Below are 23,991 nucleotides of genomic sequence, written 5' to 3'. Positions count from 1 at the left end.
AGCTTTCAATCTTTTAAATGAACTTTGTAATGGAATTTGCCATAATTAGCAATATGAGTTTGGGTATGAAAACATGGTAAGGCATAGTGCATCAAATTTGAAACTATACCATAAAAGTTTCCTACATTATTATCATGTGTCTACATGTTATTTAAACACATCATGATGAGGACATGAACATTGGTGGTCCAACAATTTAATGTCTAATCCTATCTCGATCAACTTGGGTCAGACCAAAAAGGGGAAAAATAATCAGCATATCTTACGTATTTCAAAAAGGGGGCATTATTTACAAGACACGTTCAGGGATGTAAATAAAAATTTAGCAATGAAAGCCAGTAGGTCCCTGTATGCTAAGAAATCTCATGCAACTGCTACTATGTTTCCAGCCATAGTTATCAATTATCACCCACCCCACACATTGATCGTCCCTTCGTAGAGTAAATGCAGTGTGTTCAATATTTTTGTTTGCAGTCAGACTGGGGGATTTAATCTGAACGGAGGACTGCCGTACCCGGTTTATCGTCTTCGTTTCTTTTAGAGAAGACAAATTCCGAAACCAAAGCCAAATGATCACTTCCTATTTTCTGTATGGTAATAGAACCAGGGTCAGATGGGAAATGAATATTGAGAGTAATATGCCTAAATTATCACCCTTAAACAGATAAAAAAGGAACAAACTGAAGAGACCGAAAGAGTTGCAATATCTAGAAACAAAAATATAAGAACTCAGAACCGCTCTACAATCCCCCTATGTTGTATTAGAATTTTTCACAACATATCATTAATTGTTTTCGAGCAAACGCTTACAAGAAGGATAGTGGTTGGAAACAATAAGATATACATCCATTGGAATTATTACCCAAAGTTTTTTCTTTTGTTTTTAATGTGAAATCGGCAGATGCTTATATTTCCGGTCAAATTAAGGTCAGCAGCTCCAGTTTCATGCAGAAAATTGTGGACCCTAGTGTTCCATATATGATATAACCCAGTATGCTCTCCGAGATTTGTTTGTTCTTAATATCTTAAATGGCTTCATCAATTTGATGGCTGAAAATGAAAAGAAAAATGCATTCATCAATTCATCCTAAGAGGTCAATGTCGAACATGGCTTATGTCCAAGTTTTTTCATATGTTTGGAGGGTCCTAAGAGGCTTATATTCCAACACCCCATATTTAAAATTGTGGACCACTTCAAGAGAAATGAAAAGTTGAAGCAACACAGAGCTCAATCACGTTGTTTTAATCAACATGTCTCCCTCCAAAGACAAAAGAAAAGGATTCCACAGTTAAAAAAGTAACAATAAATACTCAAGAAGCAAAGACTCGTAAAGAACAGGGCGGTTGGTTATATATTGTTCTTACCTTCCATGGAAGGCCACCAGTCCTTCTGAGCGTATCAATTGGAAGAGTATCCAAAACTCTAATAGGTAGAATGCCTTCTGAGTACCTGTACCAAGTCAAGCAATCTTAAGTTTTGCTCATTGTCAAAAGCCGCGATGCCACTATAATATAATTACGGAGTCCAGAAAGCCTTGTACCATAAATAATCAACAGTTCCAAGAAACTTAGAGTGGTAGGAAGTAGCTAAAGGTTCACCATTCGAGTCCCGTGTATTTGTAGAACCCTGAGAAAATAATAACCGTTACAAACTCCCCAAATAACTGGAGATGAACGATAATAATATAGAACAATCTAATTATTTTTCCGTATACGTATCTAAATGTGTCCATGCATACCTTTACCGTAGCATAAGAGCTACTAAGCTGCAATGGGTGCATAACAAAATCACTATTAGCAGTTCCTGCTGCAGCTTTAACCTCCTCGTCAGTCCAGCAATCATTCAAAAGTCTGAAATGAGAATTACTGAATTATATTAATCAGAAATTACCGGAAGAAGAAATGAGTTTGAGACGAGGAACTGATGGGAAAATATTATAGGCCAATTATCATCAATATCATGTTACATGCATAAACACACACAATCTGAAAGCAATTAGGAACAATGATAAGGTGTTGAAAAGGAAAAAGTACTTGTCCAGAACAGTAAATGAATTCAATTCGCTGTTAGCACCCAGAACTTGAGAAGGGTGGCAACTTCTCTGGCCTGACAACTCTCTTCTGTTATACAACTTGATGTTCAGCTGCAAAAGGAAAGGACAGGCCATATGTTTAAATATAATTAGATTCCATTAATCATCACTGGCAAACCATGAAGAAGAGAATTTTGTAGCAGAACAGTTTTCATGGATAAAAGGTTCAATAGAATGTTACCTCTGACGTTGACAAGAACTTGTATATTGCACTCTGTCACAAACATTGGAACAATTAGCATTTACCGAGAAGTATAGTTGCATGGTGATAAGAATATATATGTAAATAGAACAAAATTCAGATGCACGCCTGAGGAGTGCTATTAAAATCGCCACCAAGCACAACTGGGGCATTTCCCCATCTGTTGGAGAGTTCTTGTGCCCTTGAGGAGAAAGAACGAATCTAGAAACAAAGGTGGTTAAATTAAAAACAAGGGAAAATTACCAAAGCAAATTGAAGCCATTTAGTATTACAACTTAGAAACAAATAATGGAGAAAAGAAGCTGTAAAATGCAACCAATGTCATCTTCTGCCAAATGGCAAACACACCTCCCAAGACCAAAACAATCAATTAGATAAGTTAAAAGAAGCACGAAGATTGAACTTGTTAATTCTATAATGAAGAGGGACATCCCCATAAGGGAAAAGACATAACATAAAGCGCGCTACGAATAAAAGAAATACAATGCACTAAAAACGGTGGCGTCTTTAATACGCACGCTTCATTTTGTTTTTTGCATATATAATATAGTTATCTCTGTCCTTAATATTATTTAATTTTGGCTAAATAGCATCTTATGCTCTCAATTTTAAAATAAAAATCAATTTGATCCCTGAACTTATTTTTACATCCAATGTGATCCTTAAATTGAAAGAAAAAAAATCAATTTGGCTCTCTAACTAATGAAAAGTTATGTTGACCATTTAGATACTGGTGTAGCGGTTCATGGTGATGGCATAACAGTCCATGGTGGATAATGACGTGGAAGAGGAGTTTAATCGATTTTTTAGAAAGTTCGAGTGTTTAATTAATTTTTATGAAAATAAAAATAAAAATTAAGAAATTATTTAAATTTAAAGTATAATAATATTTTTATGCTTTTTCTTTTTTGAATATTACTTAAACATAAGTCTATAAGACCATAAAAACACAAATTCGGAGCTTTATATGCTAACTTATTATACGATATGTTAGGGCTCACGAATAGTCCTTTGAATTACCCGAAATATGATTAGATGTATGTATGTATAATTGGTCAAAGGGTCAAAATATTTTTTTCTTAGTGTAAGGATCACATTGAATGGAAAATAAATTATTGTATTTTTTTTCTCCAAAAATTTGAAGGCCTCAGGTATCGTTAAGCCTTTAATTTTTCTGTTATACTATCTGCTGTGTATAATTTAAACATGACATGCTTCTGTGCCAAAGCATAAAAGTATACACCAAAAACCATATTGGAGAAGTTATAATTCATTCTGGCTTAAAAGATGGTTAAATGATAATTATTTTTATACATGAATAATGCAAAGAGACTTACTTGACCTAGCTTTACTTCTCCACGGCTTGGGTTATACAGCACATGGATGTTACCAGCAACTAGTCTTCTAGATTCATCTCTGCACATCTGTCTGTATGTAATGGAATCAAATATGGAATGGACAAGTCTTCCATGAACGGCATAAGCCAATATGAACATGTTAAAAAGGAAAATGGAATTTAACTTCAATCTTATGCAAATTATTTATAGAAACGTGAATAAAACAGGTAGCATTTTCAGCTTAATATTGAGTAAGCCAACCAGTAATACTAAACGACTTAGAATATTAAGTTCAAACAGAATCTATGTTAAGGCATAATCTTCAATAACTTCTCAGTGTGATATGCATGCATACCAGACGATGGTAATATTAATACTCCTGCCCCACTTCTTTGTAGCTTTTACATTATATGCTTGTCATACAAATAACAGCTAAAAGACTAAGAAAGAACAATATTAATTTAAGGTAAAGAATTAAAACTGTGGATCAAATTCTTATAATATGGTATTCTTCGAGTCTGTGTGAGTAGAACATGCCCGAGTAAGATAAGTGTTGGCGAAAACGGGTAAAGAAAACAAAAGAACACGAGAATTTTACGAGGTTCGGCAATGTGCTTACGTCCTCGGTGCCTAGGCGGCGCTAGAAGTTTTTATTCAATGATATTTTAGGTCTAGGTTACATCTCTATTTATAATAGAAAACCCTGGTACATAATTACAAAATTAACCCTGTACCGTACCGCGGGGGCTGCGCCCCCGCACCCCCAACCCATATAATTCGTAACCCCACAACGAGACTTTCTTTGTAAGGACAGTTGATGTTCGCTTCGCTCACTCCGCTCCATCTCCTGTCCTCTTTACTGGTATATTTATAAGCCATACCTAACAAATCTCCACCTTGGCGAATATCCTGCCTCTTGGAAAATTCAATGTGGGTTGGGTTACCTTAATTCTTTAACAACTCGAAACATTCAACAAGTCCAAGCAATGCTTGAACTTGTCTGTCGTAACTGGCTTAGTGAACATATCAGCGGCATTTTCATCAGTATGTACCTTCTGAAACAAAACCTCTCCATATGCAACCAACTCTCTGATCTTGTGGAACCTTACATCAATATGTTTAGTTCTAGCACGATACACCTGATTCTTAGCCAAGTGAATAGCACTTTGATTATCACAAAGCAACTGAACTCCACCTTGTTGAACACCAACTCCTTCACTAACCAGTAAGCCATAAAGCTTCTTTTGCAGCTTCAACCGCTGCCATGTACTCAGCTTCAGTTGTAGATAGAGCCACAATAGATTGAACAGTAGACTTCCAACAAATAGGCCCTCCACCAAGAGTAAAGACATACCCTGTCGTAGATCTTCTATATCCAAGTCACCTGCATAGTCTGAATCCACATATCCTACAACCAAAGGATTATCCCGCTGACTCCCAAAAACAATTCCATGTCCCACAGTACCCTTTAAGTACCGAAAGATCCACTTGACTGCTTCCCAATGTTGCTTACCAGGTTTAGACATGTACTTACAAACTTGACTAACAGCATGAGCTAAATCAGGACGAGTACATACCATCGCATACATCAAGCAGCCAACAGCATTAGAATACGGAACCTTTGCCATATCTTCAGCTTCCTTATCTGTCTTGGGGCACTGTTCTGATGAGAGCTTAAAGTGATTCGCCAATGGAGTGCTAACTGGTTTTGCGCTGCTCATCGCAAACCTTTCTAGCATTTTCTCAACATAACCCCGTTGAGATAGCCGCAGTTTCCTTGAGTCTCTGTCCCTGCAAATTTTCATTCCAAGAATTTTCTTTGCAGCACCTAAATCTTTCATATCAAATTCCTGACTCAATAAAGTTTTCAAACAGATAACATCATCCATGTTCTTCGCAGCAATCAACATATCATCAACATACAGTAATAGAAAAATAAAGAATCATCATCAAGGCTCTAACATAGACACAACAATCATACTCACATCGGTTGTAGCCAATCTTGATCATATAGGAGTCAAACCGTTTATACCACTGTCTTGGAGACTGTTTCAACCCGTACAAAGATTTCTTCAATCTGCAAACTAAATGCTCGTTTCCAGATTGAGTGAAACCTTCAGGTTGCCGCATGTAGATCTGCTCCTCTAAATCACCATGCAAAAAAGCAGTTTTAACATTCATCTGCTCTAAATGCAAATCCCAACTAGCCACCAATGCAAGTACTGCTCGGATTGAAGTGTGCCTGACCACAGGAGAAAAGATTTCATCATAATCAACTCCTTTCTGCTGTGAAAAACCCTTCGCTACCAAACGAGCCTTGAACTTCTCCCCCCCTTTTTCTGTTACTACTGGTTTCTTCTTATACACCCATTTGCAACCAATCGGCTTCTTACCCTCAGGAAGGGGAACTAACTCCCATGTGCGATTGTGATTTAAAGACTCCATCTCCTCAACCATGGCTGCCATCCACTTGTCGTTTTCCTGACTAGTAACGGCATCATGAAAAGTAACCGGATCATCACTGCTAACAATAAGTGCAAAAGATACCAAGTCTTCAAAACCCAATCTGTTCGGAGGCTTTATATTCGTCCGTCTCACCCTGTCTCTGGCGAGACTATAATCCTGCAAATCATCCGTAGTGGAACCACCAGAAGTCGGTTGAGAAGTTTCTGGTTTCTCAACTGGAAACTGCTCGAAATCCACCACTGTCGTGTCTTGCTTCTGCTGCAACATGGATTGTTCATCAAAACGACATCTCTACTAATCACAACTTTCTTCGCAACTGGATCCCAGAACTTGAATCCTTTGACACCTTTCTTGTAACCCAGAAAAATGCACTCCTTCGATTTTGCATCAAGTTTGGATCTCTCATCAGCAGGTACATGCACATAAGCAGGACAACAAAAAATCCGTAAGTTATCAAAACTAACATCATGACCAGTCCATACCTCTTCTGCAACTTTCCCAGCCAGCGATGCCCTTGGCGATCTGTTGATAAGGTAACACGCCATGTTAACAGCCTCAGCCCAGAAGTGTTTGGGAAGCCCCGCATTCAACCGCAAACATCTGGCTCTTTCATTCAACGACCTGTTCATTCGTTCCGCAACACCATTCTGTTGTGGTGTCTTGCGCACTGTAAAATGCCTCTGAATCCCATGCTCCTTACAGAATTGTAGGAACTGTGAATCTGTGTACTCCGTACCATTGTCAGACCGCAAACACTTGATTTTTCGTCCTGTTTGGTTTTCTACCTCAGCTTTCCACAACTTGAACTTCTTAAAAACTTCAGATTTCTGTTTCAAAAAATACACCCAAACTTTCCGTGAAAAATCATCAATAAAAGTAACATAGTACCTAGATCCACCCAAAGACGATGTCGTGGAAGGCCCCCATACATCAGAATGCACATAATCAAGAATCCCTTGAGTTGTGTGCTTCGCAGTCTTGAAACGGACTTTAGTCTGTTTACCAAGAACACAATACTTGCAAAAGTCGAGCTTACAGCTTTTGACACCATGCAACAAGTTTCTCTTGTGTAATTCTGTCATACCACGTTCACTAAGATGAGCAAGGCGCATATGCCACAATTTTGTCGTATCATCACAGGACTCAACAGAGTGAACTCCACCTGCAACGGTACTCCCTAACAATCTGTAGATATTCCCTGCAGTCATCTTGCCTTTCATCACAGTCAATGCTCCTTTAACAATCCGAATGGTTTCCCTATCCTCGTCAGCCTTAGGGATAAAACCATTCTTGTGCAAAGTGCCCAAGGAAATCAAATTCTTCTTCAAGTCTGGGATATGTCGAACACCACTCAACGTCCGAACGGAGCCATCGTGCATCTTAATTCTGACATCACCAATACCAACAATATTGCAACATCGATCATCACCCAAATAAACCGAACCAGAATTAACCGGCCTGTATGTCGAAAACCATTCCCTATTTGGCGTGATGTGATAAGAACATCCAGAATCAAGAATCCAAGCATCCGTCAATTGTGTCGTTGAAATAGAAAGCATATCACCCTCACTGCAATCAGAATTATCATCCTCAACCACGTTCACAGACTTGGATGAGCCATCACGCTTCTCATCAGTCTGCTTTTTCAACTTCGGACAGTCTCGCTTCATATGTCCCGCCTCCTTGCACTTGTAACAGTGAATCGTCTTCTTATCCCTGGATTTGGATCTGGAATTCCGCTTCCCGGACCCTGCCTTCTCTGGCTTCCGTCCACGATCTCGATTACCCTTGACATATAAGCTATCGGCTTGAGAGCTTTCCCCTGCATTCTGCTTCCGCTGGTTGTGAGCCAACAAGGCTGCAGTAATCTCCTCAACATTGATAGTCTCTTTCCCATATGTAAGAGTAGTCACCATGTGTTCGTAAGAGGGAGGCAACGAACACAACAGAATCATCGCTCTGTCTTCATCCTCAATTTTCACATCAAGCCGAGCCAGATCAGAAACGATTTGATTGAAGACATTCACGTGTTGCGCCAAATCGTGATCACCCTGCATCTTCAGCCCATACAGCCGCTGCTTCAGATACAGTTTTGTCGTTAAGGATTTGGACATAAACTGACTTTCCAACTTCCTCCAAATTTCGTCTGGAGACGATAGATGCATGACGTGATATATGACCTCGTCCGCCAAGCATAATCGTATGGTTCCTGCCGCTCCCTGCTGCAATTCTTCCCAATCTTCCTCATCCATCGACGCCGGCTTTGTAGATCGCAAAGCCTTCAAGATCCCTTGCTGCGCCAATAGATCCTTCACCCTCGTTTGCCATAATCCGAAGTTACCCTGACCATCGAATTTCGCGACTTCGAATTTTGCTCCTGACATCTGATACCAATTGTTGGCGAAAACGGGTAAAGAAAACAAAAGAACACGAGAATTTTACGAGGTTCGGCAATGTGCTTACGTCCTCGGTGCCTAGGCGGCGCTAGAAGTTTTTATTCAATGATATTTTAGGTCTAGGTTACATCTCTATTTATAATAGAAAACCCTGGTACATAATTACAAAATTAACCCTGTACCGTACCGCGGGGCTGCGCCCCCGCACCCCCAACCCACATAATTCGTAACCCCACAACGAGACTTTCTTTGTAAGGACAGTTGATGTTCGCTCACTCTGCTCCATCTCCTGTCCTCTTTACTGGTATATTTATGAGCCATACCTAACAATAAGAAAGGTGCATATTTTGCAAATGGTGATTATCATATAGAACTGCTAAAAAACTGAAATTAACGAAGAAAAAAAAATGCTACCTGGGGAAGAAGGATTAACGAACAAGATTAGTGCAGATATTTTCTGAAAGTTTTCAACTTATGTTAGCTGACAACTTTCTAGAGCTTTGGATCAGGGACGGACGCAGAAGTTTATGTTAAGGGGCGAACTTCTAAAATTTTAGAAGGGGACGAAAACATATTTTCAATAGAAGATACATAGAGAAAATCTAAAATATATGGTAATTTTAAATTTTCAAGGGGTGAATGCCCCATCCGCCCCCCTCGGTCCATCCCTGCTTGGGATCAAATTTGTTGGAATTATCTATAAGATTTTAAGTACCGAAAAGAAAGCTTGAAAGCCTTGAATTCAACATCCAGAGCAACGCTGCAAGAAGCACCTATTACAACATTATAAAACACCGGTACTAATTCATGCCTACCTCAAAAACAGAAAGCTGAGCAACATTATCACGAAGACCAAATCCCTTAAATTCGATGCTTTCCGTCTCCAACAATCGGAACCTGACCACAGAAAGGAATTAAACGATACAAAATCAAGCAAGTCAAATTTTCAGACATTAATCTTCAAAAAAAAAAATCAGACATTAATCAAAGATGCTATAACTTGCTCACTTGGAAGGTTTCCAAAATGTAGCACACCCATCAACATTATCTCCTGTGCGCCGCTGTCATACATTTCATGTCAAATTTCATAATTGTTCTGATAAATAACTTTTATTAAAATGCATAGACAGAGTAAACCTCCAACAGAAAATTTAACCTTATAAGAACCAACATATCCTGCCTTCTCCATGGTGTTCCTTAGATCAAAGTACTTGTCCACCTCCTAAGGCAATTAACTAGCACCCTTTAGTTGAAAGTTTAATCATTTGAATGAATTCTGAATAAAAGAAGAAAAGATAGAAAGCTTACTTGCATACAAATTATATCTGGGTTCCATCTCATTATTTCTTCACATAAGACCCTTTTCCGGTAACCCCATCTTATGTAATCTGAAGGAACATTTAGGTACAAATCCTTGTGTTTTGAAGCATTTCTGTCTCCCAATATGTTATACGATGCCACAGTAAATCTATCTGGAACACAGATTAAGCATTAAAGTAAATTAAATCCATAATCAAGCTTTCTATTTCATTAAAAATACTGCTAATTAACCGAAAATCTTGATTGATGGAGACGAAACAAATAACTGCAACAAATTCATTAAACACAATAGTCATAGCTTCAATAGAAACCCCGAGAGAAATTCATTGAAATACAACCAATTATTGCATTCAAAATTGTTATTAAGCTTTTGTATGCAGCTTAAGATGCTTGACCAATGTAATTTATATGGAAAAAAAAGTACTGAATCGTTTACCTTGAGAAGCTTGAGGTTGTTGAAGTTCGATCCAGTGGCGGAGGATCTCAGGAGGAGTATCATACGATGTGGACAGTGGTAGGTGTCGACGGATTGGGTTGCTACAGCCAGTGCCGTATGATCCAGTCGAAGAGGACGATGAAGAACTTGTTGGGCCAACCATGGAACAAGAAATGGCAGTGATGGGCTTGAAGAAGATGGGTTTATGTAAAGGTTGTCCGAGAGTTGAGGAGGCCATTGTCATGGGACTAAAGGGGTAGAGCCAAGAACAAGCGGAGCACCCCATGGAAGCAGGTAGCTAAAGATAGAAAGGGATAAAAGGCTCAACTGTCAACTGCCCTCCATTGGGCGTTTGGCGCCACTCTTTATGGATATTTATCTTCTTCTTGTTGTAAATTGTAACGCTCATTTTTATTTTTATTATAATTGATAAAATTTAGGAAAAATCCATTAACTTTTCTAATTAAAATATCCCAATAGGCCAATACCAATTAAAACAAAAAATATAAATAACAAAATTGTTTAACTTGTTAAAGAAATTTAAGTACATAAAATTTGAATAAAATTTTACTATTTCATTTCAATTGTGGTTTGGTGTTCAAATGGATAGTTATTTTTAGGGTAAACTACACTGGTGATCACTTAACTATTGTCCAAATTCATTTTGACTATCGATGTTTTGATTTAATCATTCAGACCATCCAACTATTTAAATGTTTCAATCAAGCCACTGACCGTTAATTTTCAACTGAGATGGTGACGTATTAGTTAACAAAATTGGCACAATTATACATTTTGTCCTCAATATTTACATATTCTATCAATTTAGTCATAACTTTAATTTAATTTAAAAAATTAACCCTCCAATACGGAGGTGCCATGTGTCAACAAATTATTGTGACACATTTCCAAATGACACGTGCCACCACATAATTTGGAAATGTGTCGCAATAATTTGTTGACACGTGGCACCTCTGGATTGGAGGGTTAATTTTTTAAATTAAATTTAAAATTAGAACTAAATTGATAGAATATGTAAGTACTGAGGACCAAATGTATAATTATACCAATTTTTTTAACAGAAATATCACCATTTTTGTTAAAAAAAATTAACGACCAGTGACTTGTTAACAACATTAAAATAGTTGAGTGGTATGATTGATTAAATTAAAACATCGATGGTCAAAATGAAATTGGACAATAGTTAAATGGTCACTAGTGTTATTTACCCTTATTTTTATTTTTAAAAATAAAAATAATAAAGAATGCAGTTGACAACTAGTATCAAAATCTGTATAACCACCCGCTAAACAAAATTAAAGAGAAAACTAGTGATCTGATCCGTAGAAAATGACATAAACACTAGAGTTAACATTAAACTTTCAACATCGATTGTTTTGTCCTGAATCACTAAATCATCATCAACTACACGTCCACTAACTAATTAATGGATAATTTGCATATTTAAATATTAAAATTTTGTTCAACTTGTTATTTCTCTTAATCTTTCAACGTGACCACGTCCAACGTTAATCTCCATGTCATGACCTCAAAACTTTGAAAAAACAAAATTATTATTAAGTCCCTAATTTTTATTTAAAAAAATTCATTGGTCCCCTTAAAATTAAAAAAAATACTCTTAAATTATTAAAAATTCATATTGATATATATATATATATATATATATATAATTAAATTTCTAAAAAATATATAAATTATATATATGCAACTTAAATTATCACATATAGAAGTATACAAACATGTGAATTTAAATACGAATCAAATAAATTCAAGGGTAAAGTATAGTAATGGTCACTGAATATTTCTGAAGCTTGCATTTAGGTCCTCCAACTTTTAAAATTTGCAATACAGTCCCCCAACATTTATTCCGTTTACAATATGGTCCCCCAACTTAAATCACTGTTAGAAAATTAGGGTAAATTATATAAACGGGTCATTGAACTTTTCAGGCACTTGAATTTAGGTCCCCAACTTTTAAAACTTGCAAAACAGTCCCCCAATAATTTTATTTTCTTATTAAATATAGATGTATAGAAAATATAAATGATTCAATTTATATTTAAATGTATGAATCATTTTATTTTTGATATATTTTATTTTTCTTGTATAAACTAGTATTTAAATATGTTTATATTTTAATCAAAATATTTCAATATACGAATAAAAATATATTTATATAAATGTATATTTATATTTAGATGTATAAATAAAAAATATATTCATATTAATGTATGAATCATTTATATTTTTTGAATATTTTATTTTTAATAAGAAATTAAAATTATTAATTATATTAGAAATACTCAACTTAAGATTATATATATAATCATGAATTATAAATATGAAAAATATAATTATTAAATTTAGTTTAAAAGTATATAAATCTTAAATTTATTCTTTTAAAATATTGTATCAACTAATATTTAAAAAATATATTAAACCTATCAAACAATTTATCAAATATAATATTTTTATTGTAAAAAATATAATATTTTCCCATCATTTATTGTTTTCAAATTTTTTGCCGAAGTTCAAATCTCATTATTTCCATTTCCATTATTTTTTTTTTCTGGCATTGGTCATACTATTAGTATATGTATTATTGTATATCTCTTAACACAAACGATGGTGTTAGCTTAGTGGCTCCACCCTGTATCTTTCATTTGCGTGACTCAGGTTTGAGTTTGCCCAAGACCTAAATTTTACTTCTTTGTAACTTAATTTTCTTCTAATTAGGTGGTGACATGTGTCACCAATAACATATATCATGATCATGTGTTAACACATGTCAGATCATGGTTAAATGATTAATTTATTAAATTTTATTTAATTTAGGACCAAATTGATAGCATATATAAATAATTAGGTGGTGACATGTGTCACCAATGACACGTGTCATGATCATGTGCTAACACATGTCAGATCCTAATTAAATGATTAATTTATTAAATTCTATTTAATTTAGGACCAAATTGATTATATAAATAATAAAGACTGAATGTATAATAATGTCAATTCCTTTTAACTGCCACTTCATCATTTGTATCAATTGGTAACGACTAGTGGCTTAGTTGAAACAGTTAAATAATTATGTTGTATGATTGATAAATTTAAAAGATCGATGACAAAAGTAAAAAGGGCTAGATAGTTAAGTTGTCAACCTAACACTTTTATTTATACGTCAAAATAACATTTTATAAATTTAAAATTCGAATTATTTTAAACCTCTTCTATATCCTAACTACTTTTTTTAATTAAAAAATTTCTCCAACAGATAAGAATTATACTATTATATTTATATAAAAAATATGTATCACATGAAATAAGATGAAATTAAATAATAATAAATCTGACATAATTGAATTTAATTGAATTATTTTGGAATTTAGGGTTTAGAATGAAATTGAATTACTTTGGAAATTGGGGTTTAGAATGAAATTGAGGACTATTTTGCAAGTTTTAAAAGTTGGGGGACCTAAATTCAAGTGTCTGAAAAGTTCAATAACCTTTTATATAATTTACCCTAATTTCTAACGGTGGTTTAAGTTTGGGGACCATATTGCAAACGGAATAAATGTTGGGGGACTGTATTGCAAGTTTTAAAAGTTGGGGACCTAAATGCAAGCTTCAGAAATGTTCAGTGACCATTACTATAGTTTACCCTAAATTCAATGGTTAGAGATGGTTGTTATACTGAGAAATCTCAGTTTCGATCATGAAATCTGTAGGGGTGTTTGAGTATTCGTTATCAAATGGTTGTGAGCCTTTCAAACATATATTACATTGTAATCACTCCAACCTATTAAAAAAACTTATTTTTTAAAAAATTAATTTCTCAAGAACTATAAAGCTAATAAAATATTGATAAGATATAATTGATATACAGACTAACTACTCTTTTCTTGATTTTTATTTGTATATTTTTTATTCCTATTTCTCAATTCTTTGCTCTTGGTTTTTTCTATTTCTTATGGTATTTTCCAAAAAATGAATTGACAAAAAAACACGTAGTACGAAACTAAAATTTGATACTCTTTAAATATTTAAATAGCTGAAAGTTTTTAACAATCTCGCATAATACTTTAGATATTTTTATACTTCTATTTTATTCTATAAATAAAAAAATAAAACCCCACTAATTTATATCTTGTAGGGGTTTCTTTTCCAAATTAAATGTCAAAATCTGCTACCATAATTTAATTTCATTTTCTTTCCCCAAAAAAATCAGTAGAATTAAGATTGTTATTAAAATTACATTCAGAAATTAATTCCTTCAAATAAAATATCCAATCTATTACTGTATATCATAAATTAATTTCCTTTTCGTTCTAAAATCAAATGAAATTACTAGTGAAATCTGAACATTATTTTCTTTTACTAAAATGTTAATAAATATTGCACTAAATGAGACAGCTCATGTTGATCATATTAAATCCAAGAATGAGAAATAGAAGATTCACGTAAAAATTACAACATAATCAGAAGAGGAGTATACCAAATCATAATCACAGTTGCATCTTTAAAGAATATATGCTGCAATGACATCAGTTATAATGACTTTTTAAATACATATGTGTATATATATAGTCTATTTTTTTAAATTTTTAAATGAAAATCAGAAGAATTTTAGTTCAAGTTGATTATTTCGTATAAGATTATTTCAAATTTAAGAAAATCAAGTCGTTCTAAATTTGGCCCATCGAGGGTTGTGAACCGGATTGTTTTTATATTAAAATTATTTAATTTTAAATTAAACCATTTTGAACTATTTTTATTATGAAAATGTTGACTCCGTTTCTGCTTCAATTTAGATTAATCTACTTGATTTGTTTTTATATCAAATTCCACAGCGATATGTATATTTTTTTGGATTTGAATTAGTTTCGTCAACTCCGTTAGAAAGAACATTCTTATATATAAATAAGTTCATACATCAAACCGTTTTCTATTTAAAATAAATTAAGTATTTTCCTACAAACTTTCAATGGATAAATAAATTAAGTATTTTCCTACAAACTTTCAATGGATCAAATAACAATAGGTTAAATAACTTTTAATTAAATACTAAACAGTGAGGTTGGTTCAAGTGGTAAGTAACTTGATATCATTTAAGCAAGTTTTGAGGTTGATTCAAGTGATAAGTAGTTTGATATCATTTAAAAAAGTATTGAGTTTAAGGTCTTGTATACGTAGATATTTTCATCAGAAAACTTATAAGCTAAAATTGTGTGACACGAGTCGGTTCATTTTAATCATGACAAAGTCTTAGGAAATGAGAGAGAGAAAACATATTAACTCTTTAAATAGATAACGGATGATAAAAAAAAATCATACACTTTTCTGGGTGCAATGGAGAAGAAGACTTTGAGACTAAACTTGGGCAGAGAAGTTGCGCACAATTACAACGTAAACTTAGCGTGAATGTACTATGTATAGGACTCGCACATGGGATTCATTGGATGGTCCCATTGCCAGCCGAGAATCGGAAGTTTGAAAGTCTACGCCTTGCATGCATCCAAATCGTCAAAGTAAACCACTCCAATTATTCCAACCCATCTGTCATGTCGCCGTGGACTTTGTTAAACAAGTTCATAAACCACGTACATGAACTTACCCGGAAGCAACCATCTCCTAAGTCAACTATAATTGTTTGCTACCCACTCTCCCCCTCCTGTATTCAAAAATATTTTTTTTAAGGTGAGTGCATATGTATTAATAATATAATTTTTTTTTATAAGATAAACATAAATAAAATTTTAAGATATGTACCATTAATAGAATGAACAAATAACATAAACAATTTGAATTTCAGTATGGACACATCCTCACCTCCGCCACTACCTCCTCGCTTCATGCTTATCTTCCTCCAAATCCAACTTGCTAATTTTTGTACATATATTGCATTCTTTTATTGACTTTACAAAATTTCGGAAATTTCGTTCACATTTGAATTCATTATAGTAAAATATTGCTGCTACGTACTTTTGGATGTTAGCTAGCATTGACTTCAATATTTTTTGCCTATAAAGAAGCTTAATTGTTGTAAGTAAGCATAAAACCTTCTTTTACTATCAACTAGTATCTCAAACGAAGATCCTAGCGAGAGAATAAGGGATGGGACGCCCTGATGCAGACCCTGAAGCACAAACGGAATACGAGCTTCACCCTCAAGAATATGATCCGAACCTCGAAACGACTACAAATGCAGCCGATGAGTATCAAGCACAAACTTATCAGAACCACAATGAACAAGGCCAACAATACCAAATGGGCGCACCTGGTGGTACTGATCCCCAGGCTCAGCCCCCACAATATCCACCACCAGCACAGCAGCAGCCACCGCAATACCCACCACAACAACCGAACCAAGCCTATCCTCCTCCGCAGCGGCCCGCCCCATACCCGCCTCAAAACATGCAGTACAATCCGAATCCAGCATATACTAACATGCCAAACCAGCAGCCAGCAGCGGCTTATCCACCTCAACCGGTGCAGTACCCGCCGAAAAGCCCACCTACAAATCAGATGTATGCAAATGTAGGTCCTCAAGTGACGCCATCTCAGACTGGTTACGCCCCTAACGTTTCACCACAAGCGTTTCCTCAACCGAATTCTTGCCCCCTGATCAGGCTGGTATGCCGCCTGCTTCACCACATAAACCAGCCGTGGCGGGGATCCCGGTGGGGCCTGGTGGAGGCTACGGTTGGAGAAGTGGTCTTTTCGACTTCATGGATGATCCGATGAACGGTAAATCTTCTTTAAAATTTTCAATATCGAACACGCCGGGTTCATGGCATGCACAAACAAAGACAAAAACACACGTCCTCGCTTCACAATTAATGGCTAATGTATATTTTCTTTTTACTTTTCAGCTCTGGTGACAGCCTTCTTCCCATGCTTGACATTCGGCCAGATCGCGGAAATTGTGGATGATGGTCACACAAGTAAGCATATTTATACATAAAATTTTGATATGATAAAAGAAATAAGTGTTTTAGAATAAAATATGGAAGTTCTAATGATTTGGTGCTGTTGAATGTTGATGCACTTAACAGCTTGTGGAACCAGTGGACTGCTTTACGGTGCAATCGCCTTCTGTATAGGGATGCCGTGCCTAATGTCATGCACTTACAGAACCAAACTAAGAAGCAAGTTCGGGTTGCCGGAAGCTCCGGCACCCGATTGGGTCACCCACTTCTTTTGCGAGTGGTGTGCTCTTTGTCAAGAATACAGGGAGCTTCAACATAGGGGTTGGGATCCTTCTATTGGTAATGATACAATTCATGCCTCATTTACTGATAATATAATATATTTATTACGACAGTAATCATGGATCGAAGAAATTATTTATTAACTTATTTATGTTTTTGTAGGATGGCATGGAAACCTGGCGAGGAACCAGATGCAACAGCCGCCGCCGGTAATGATGGCACCGATGAACCAAAGAATGATGGGTTGACGATGAGAAGCTGTTTTATTTTTTCGAATGATTTTTATCTGTTTTTATTTTACTGCTTTGTTTATGTTTGTATTGGCTTCATAATGTGTAATTTTTATGTCGGTTTTATATGATTTCAATTATATTTAAAGTGTTTAATTGTACGAATCAAATAATCTTAATGAAATTTTAGGTTCAAATACTATATAAGATATAAGTGTTCATTAAATAATTAAAAATCTTTAAACAAATATTACGTATTATTGTTTCATATCTCTTTGACAATCAATCATTCCCTGCATTAAACGTGTTTCTTACCTAATAATAGCATGATATTATCAGCAATTTTCAAGATTGGTTACATAATCCGATATGTCGTATCCTTGCGGTAATTTAAAAAAGAAAAACAAATTAAGAAGTTTAATTTGCTGCGATGAAAATAATGAACGGTGGTAAATGCTAATAAAATCAGGAATCTGAGGGTTATTTTCCCCTTCATTTCTAACCGTAAAATTATTACTATTTTTTTTCTTCTTGGAGTTAGAAAAATATATTAAAACCCTTCCTTTCAGCACACAATAAATGAGGAAATAATCCCTTTTCTCTCAGTGCTTGTTGATTCCTCCAATTTCAGCAATCCACCGTCATCATCCTTAAGGTACTTTTATTCATTCCCTCTTTCTATGCATTTACTAGTATTTTGTAGATATCAATGGGATTTTGTTCATCGTAGGATACAAGGGTTCAAATTTTAAATTCGTTGAATATTATCTTTTCGAAAATAATCATAGGCATCAATTGAATTAGATAATTAGGGTGAATTTTCGTACGAGTTTTGTAAAATTAACATAGCGGTAAACTTATATTTTAGTCTTAAAATAGAAAAAAATTATGATTTGATTATTTACAAATTGTGGTATTTTTGTCTCCGGTGGAAAAGATGACAGAGATCTCACTGGGAACTCATACAATAAAATCTCATGGAATCAAGGTGGCCAGAGCAAATTTACATAGCTGGTTGATGCTGATACTTCTCGGTGTGATCGACGGCCTGCTGAACTATATCGAGCCATTTCACCGTTTCATCGGACAAGACATGATGACGGATTTAAAATTCCCCTTCCATAAGGACACTATTCCGATGTGGGCTGTACCAGTATGTGTATTGTAACTTGAAATCTGTATTGTAGCTTTCAAAACAATCATAAAAAGTTTTCTAACCCCATTTGAATTAGGTTATTGTAGTATTCGTGCCTTTCATGATTTTCGGCTTATACTACTATTGGAGAAAAGATATTTATGATCTTCACCACGCCGTACTAGGTACTTGTTTCACTTTTTTTACTGTAATTAAGTTGATACGATCATGGTTACTTATTGAAATGTTTCTTGATATGCAAGTTAGGTATTCTATATTCTGTTCTTCTAACTGGAGTTATTACGGATTCTATCAAAGACGCCGTTGGTAGGCCGAGACCGAATTTCTTCTATCGGTGTTTCCCCGATGGAAAGGCGGTGTGTGCTGCATAGCAATGTATTTTTTTTCCTGTAAGGCAAGGATTCATTGCTTGCTTTTCCTTCATTTATCTCGAATATTGTCGACATGTACAGGTGTTCGACCAAGTTAACGGGGATGTCATATGCCATGGGGATGCAAAGATTATAAAGGAAGGATACAAAAGTTTTCCTAGTGGACATACTTCATGTAAGATCAACATCCATTTTATTTTTCTAGATTTCTGGAGTGGTTTTAATCATGCTGCGAGGAACATAACAGTTTTGTGGTTTGCCCCTATGCAGGGTCCTTCGCAGGTCTTTGTTTCCTTTCATGGTATTTATCGGGAAAGATCCGGGCATTCGATCGTCAAGGTCATGTGGCAAAAAATTGTATCGTGATTATCCCAGTACTCGTTGCTGTTCTTATCGGTATTTCTCGCGTTGACGACTACTGGCATCATTGGACAGATGTTTTCGCCGGAGCTCTTATAGGTCTCTCCGTTCTACACTAAACTTGGACGACTAATGATTTTCCTCTACTGAAAAAAACTAATAAATGTTCCATTCATTTGTTTTGCTGGTGCAGGATCATCAATGGCAGCATTTTGTTACCTGCAATTCTTTCCCTTTCCTCATTATCACGATGGTACGTGTAATGTTCATCGGATACTTCATTTCCTCGAATACATTCGTGTCTTACATATTTTAATTCAAATATAGATACGGGAACATTGCATTCGAACACTGTTATATATTTCAAAGATTAGTAATTTACAAACGGATGTTCATTCCTTCTTAACAAAATCTTAATTTTGATCAACTAGGTTGGGCACCTCATGCATATTTCAAGATGATAGCTGAAATGCAACGTAATGTTGAATCTCCAGAAAGCACCGTCACCCCTCTCCAAACGAATCAATCAGATATTGAAATATAAACTATGTGATTAGTAGAATCGGGTTCAACAGCTACATTAAGCAGATTTTTCAAAGTCAATGTTTGGTACGGATATCTGTTAGATTGAGATATATATTCATTCTCCTTTGTAAGAAAATACGAAAATTCTGAATGCAAATTATACTAACTCGGAATATTTATTTATATGTATACTATGTATAAATTTTAATATTAATATTGACGTTGTTTATCTCTCACCTGATTATTATTTTCCCTTATATCGTCATATTCCATTTACTAAACTAACTGAATTTGTAATTTCAGAATCTTAAAGGAACATGCAATTATTGTAGCTGATATGTCTTCATAATTTGTCGTAAGAGAATTAGGAAAAGTACTATGGGTATTGTTTTGTTAAATATTTTCACTATTAAAAGTTATAAAATGGTTATTAAACTATAGGAAATTACTTTCTTGAATCATCTGACTATTAAAAGTTATAAAATAGTCACCAAACTATTCATATATTTCAAACTCGTCTTTTTCTGTTATAAAATTGACAGTCGTTTAAGAAGGACGTTAACTTATTAACTGTGATATGATAAAATATGATCACATAATTGTTTTAGCTGTATTTTATGAATCGAATCTTCGTTTATATTATGTCGTCAAGCCAATGCTTGAAATATTATGTTGGCGAGCAATGTTTGAAAGCAACGACAATGCCAATAGACATCATTAAAATATGATTTTATCATATCTCAATCAGTAGATTAACGTCCAACTCAGACGGACGTCAATTTTTTAACGAAAAAGACGATTTTAGAACATATAAATAGTTGACTAATCATTTTGTAATTTTAGCAGTTTAGAGACTAAACAAAACAACATCTTATAGTTGCGAGATCAGTTTATAACTTTTAATAGTTATAAGACTAAATAAAATAATATTTAATAGTAGAGAAACCATTTTTATACTTTACCCAAAAATTTAATGCAATTGGTTGGGTCGCGAGTGTAAAAGAGACGGTTTCAATTGAAATCTAATTCCGAATTTTGATATCCATTTTTCTTATAAAATAAGAATATAAATTTAAATATTATATCTTAATAAATTGAAAGTTTTTAAACTCTTTATATTATCATCAAACATTTTGAGAATAATCTCTTTAAATATTAAAATAACTTAGCAACCAACAATCTAACTTGTAACCAAAGTCATTCGATCTATAATTATGTTATCTACTTAATGCATCCGACTCTGAATTCGACCAATTTTTTTCTCAGATGATAGTTACCATTATGTGCCCAAATTTTAATCTTTCATCCGCAGTAGTAAAATTAAAAGTAAAGTACAAAATAATATTTCGATTATAGGAAATTATTTTGTTGAGTTTTTTGACTATTAAAACTTATAAAATGGTTATTCGGCTATTCATATGCTCTAAGTTCGTCTTTTTTCGTTAAAAAATTGACGGTAGTCTGAGCTTGAAGTTAACCTGCTGACTGAGATATGCTAAAATATAATCCCAAAATCTCAAACGACTATCATATCTCAGTAAGCAGCATGTTAACGTCCAACTCAATCAACCATTAATTTTTACAAAAAAAAAAAGACGAATTTAAAATATATAAATAGTCGAGTGACTATTTTATAGCTTTTAATAAATAAAATATTCAACAAAATAATGTCAAATAGTCAAAGAATTATTTTATAACTTTTATTAGTGTATCAATAAAGTACATCTTATAGTCCAGTATGCAATCCACTAACTAAAGCAGAGTCACACTAGTGCTACCCACAGAAGATCGTTTTCAAAGATCTGACTGCACTTTACTTATAACGCGTTTCACGACCTAAACAACAAACTTTAGTTTGATCACATTAATTTCTCCAACTCCCCCGTTTATGTTCACCTATCAATTTATCATTCAACTTACAACCCATCCCTTTGCTATATCACATTTCCGTCAATCTGCTTTTCACTGATCAATCATGCGACTCTTTCTTTAATTTACAAACTCCTCCGTTTGCTTATTCTCATCAGCTTAATGCCATTGTCCACCTTAATCTCGTTATTTAAAAACATGAAAACAGGCAAAGTTCCAGTGTGGCTGAGCATGAAGAGGTACAGGACGAGGAAAAAGTACCAGAGGCTCAAACGCACCGTACTGCAAAACTCTACCCAAGAAGATGAGAAGATGTCAATGTTGGAAGAGTTTGATCCAAGGGGAACGACGGTGATGGTTGCTAGTTTGCGGATTGAGCCTTTGAGAAGATGGAGATGATGCATTGCCTTGCGGCACATGTTAGACAACTTAATAACAATAATGGTAAAGTTTACTTGTATCACAGGAGGCTCCCAAAGCCTATCTCCCAATGTTGAGAGAAGATAATTAGTACGTTTAAGATCTGTAAGGGCGAGTGGGTTTTCGGGTTAATAATTTACCTTAATCGTCCTTTTCTTTTCCATTTTTTTCAATTATTAATGTTTAATATTTATGGTGAAGTATGACTATAAGGAGTTGCTTTGTTTAGTACTCCAACTATTGAAAGTTAGAAAAATGACCAATAAACTATAGAATGTTGGTTTGTTGAATCCTCAAACTATTAATAGTTATAAAATAATCATTTGACTATTCATGTGAACTAAACTAGTCATTTCCATTAAAGAAATAATGATAGTTTGAGAAATAATGATAGTCTGAGCTGGAGAATATCAAAGGACTATCGTATCTCGTGCTTCCTAAAATATGTTGGGCAGGAAGGTTTACCTGAGTCGATGTTTCGTAAGAAAAGTTGTTCGTGAGAGACGGTGTAAAGATAACTGCACTGCAATCGTTGTCGTCTTTAAGCAGTTTAGTTTCAGGCATGTTTTCTTGTTATGAAGAATTTAGTTCTTATTTGACTGCAAAAGCTGTAGAAACAAGTGTTCACGGGCAGTGATACTATGCCAAATCACTTAGTTTTGCATTTCATGTTAGATGAACTAGAGACCTTTTGACAGGCACTCAGAACCAGTTCTTGGTTGAATTCACAAAATTTTTATCAGTCTTATGAAAGCTGTTGAATATTATGTCATTTCAACTCATTTTTCTGTTGAAATATTTCTAGCGTTTGTGTTCGGCCATATCGAAACACTGCTATAGAGGTCTGAGCATTTTAAATGAGTTTTAAAAATACACCAATTCCATTTAAGATGTTGGCTCTGTTGCTCTAACTATCCTTTTTTTTTCTTGCAGTACCTGTGTAACACTTACGTCCGACAAAATTTTTGGACTTGAACGCAAACATATGACCCTCAAAATACATGAAAGAACTTAAAAAGGAATTGGACATACCAAAATGTTGAAAACATTTTTGTGTTTCGATATAACAAATTAAATTTAAATGAATTTTAAGATTTTACAAATGATTTTCTAAGTATATTCGATTCAATTAATCGAATATCAAATTATTACTCCAAGTCTTTTAAGATCAATTTCAAACCTTACTAAATGTGTAAAATTGTGTTTTATACTTAAACTATTTTTTAAACAATTTTCACAAAGTATTTTGAACCTAAATCAAGCCTAAAATCAAATTTTCAAAGTTATGCACCGATGCACCAATCCATGCATCGATGCACCATCCATGCATCGATGCACCATGGAATTAATTGAACATCGAATGCATTTTATGCATCGATGCACATACCATGCATCGATGCACTTAGTGCATTTGATGCATCGATGCACTCATGCTTTTTCAAAACATCGAATGCATTTCATGCATCGATGCACTCTTAATGCACCGATGCACTCTTAGTGCACCGATGCACTCTTAGTGCACCGATGCACTGAGAGTCCAACAGTCAAAAATATTTGAATTTTACACTGATGCACCGA

At 34.5% G+C, this 23,991-nt stretch overlaps 4 protein-coding genes across 5 annotated transcripts; 3 read left to right on the top strand and 1 right to left on the bottom strand.

Moving 5' to 3' along the window:
• Positions 1-245: 245 nt before the first annotated feature.
• On the bottom strand, positions 246-10,637 carry LOC120140488 (carbon catabolite repressor protein 4 homolog 3). Of its 2 annotated transcripts, XM_039155470.1 has the most exons (13): positions 10,251-10,637; positions 9,803-9,966; positions 9,651-9,716; positions 9,503-9,555; positions 9,310-9,391; positions 3,633-3,719; positions 2,404-2,496; positions 2,275-2,307; positions 2,035-2,144; positions 1,740-1,851; positions 1,542-1,627; positions 1,366-1,450; positions 246-587 (listed from the first exon to the last, which is right to left on the bottom strand). In XM_039155470.1, the coding sequence occupies exons 1-13, from the start codon at positions 10,534-10,536 to the stop codon at positions 489-491; spliced, it is 1,356 nt and encodes a 451-aa protein (XP_039011401.1). In that variant the 5' UTR covers positions 10,537-10,637; the 3' UTR covers positions 246-488. The 2 variants fall into 2 exon arrangements, with proteins under 2 accessions (XP_039011401.1, XP_039011402.1); XM_039155471.1 differs by lacking the exon at positions 3,633-3,719.
• A 5,720-nt stretch (positions 10,638-16,357) lies between these two features.
• On the top strand, positions 16,358-17,783 carry LOC120140489 (protein PLANT CADMIUM RESISTANCE 6-like). The gene is made up of 4 exons (XM_039155472.1): positions 16,358-17,018; positions 17,144-17,215; positions 17,327-17,539; positions 17,645-17,783. Exons 1-4 carry the CDS (start codon positions 16,907-16,909, stop codon positions 17,728-17,730), a joined length of 483 nt encoding a protein of 160 aa, XP_039011403.1. The 5' UTR covers positions 16,358-16,906; the 3' UTR covers positions 17,731-17,783.
• Positions 16,386-16,852, top strand: LOC120140514 (calcium-binding protein P-like). Its single transcript, XM_039155488.1, has 2 exons — positions 16,386-16,765; positions 16,813-16,852. Exons 1-2 carry the CDS (start codon positions 16,386-16,388, stop codon positions 16,850-16,852), a joined length of 420 nt encoding a protein of 139 aa, XP_039011419.1.
• Positions 17,784-18,228: 445 nt separating the features above from the next.
• LOC120140406 (probable lipid phosphate phosphatase 4) lies at positions 18,229-20,188 on the top strand. Its single transcript, XM_039155393.1, has 8 exons — positions 18,229-18,368; positions 18,641-18,865; positions 18,945-19,032; positions 19,115-19,224; positions 19,321-19,414; positions 19,510-19,698; positions 19,793-19,852; positions 20,031-20,188. Exons 2-8 carry the CDS (start codon positions 18,650-18,652, stop codon positions 20,141-20,143), a joined length of 870 nt encoding a protein of 289 aa, XP_039011324.1. The 5' UTR covers positions 18,229-18,368; positions 18,641-18,649; the 3' UTR covers positions 20,144-20,188.
• The last annotated feature ends 3,803 nt before the right edge of the window (positions 20,189-23,991 follow it).

The sequence above is a fragment of the Hibiscus syriacus genome, unplaced genomic scaffold (genome assembly GCF_006381635.1).
Source record: "Hibiscus syriacus cultivar Baekdansim isolate YM2019G1 unplaced genomic scaffold, ASM638163v2 tig00110785_pilon, whole genome shotgun sequence".
NCBI lineage: Eukaryota > Viridiplantae > Streptophyta > Magnoliopsida > Malvales > Malvaceae > Hibiscus > Hibiscus syriacus.
Note: the sequence above shows the minus strand (reverse complement) of the source record. Positions and strands in the feature narration are given on the sequence as shown.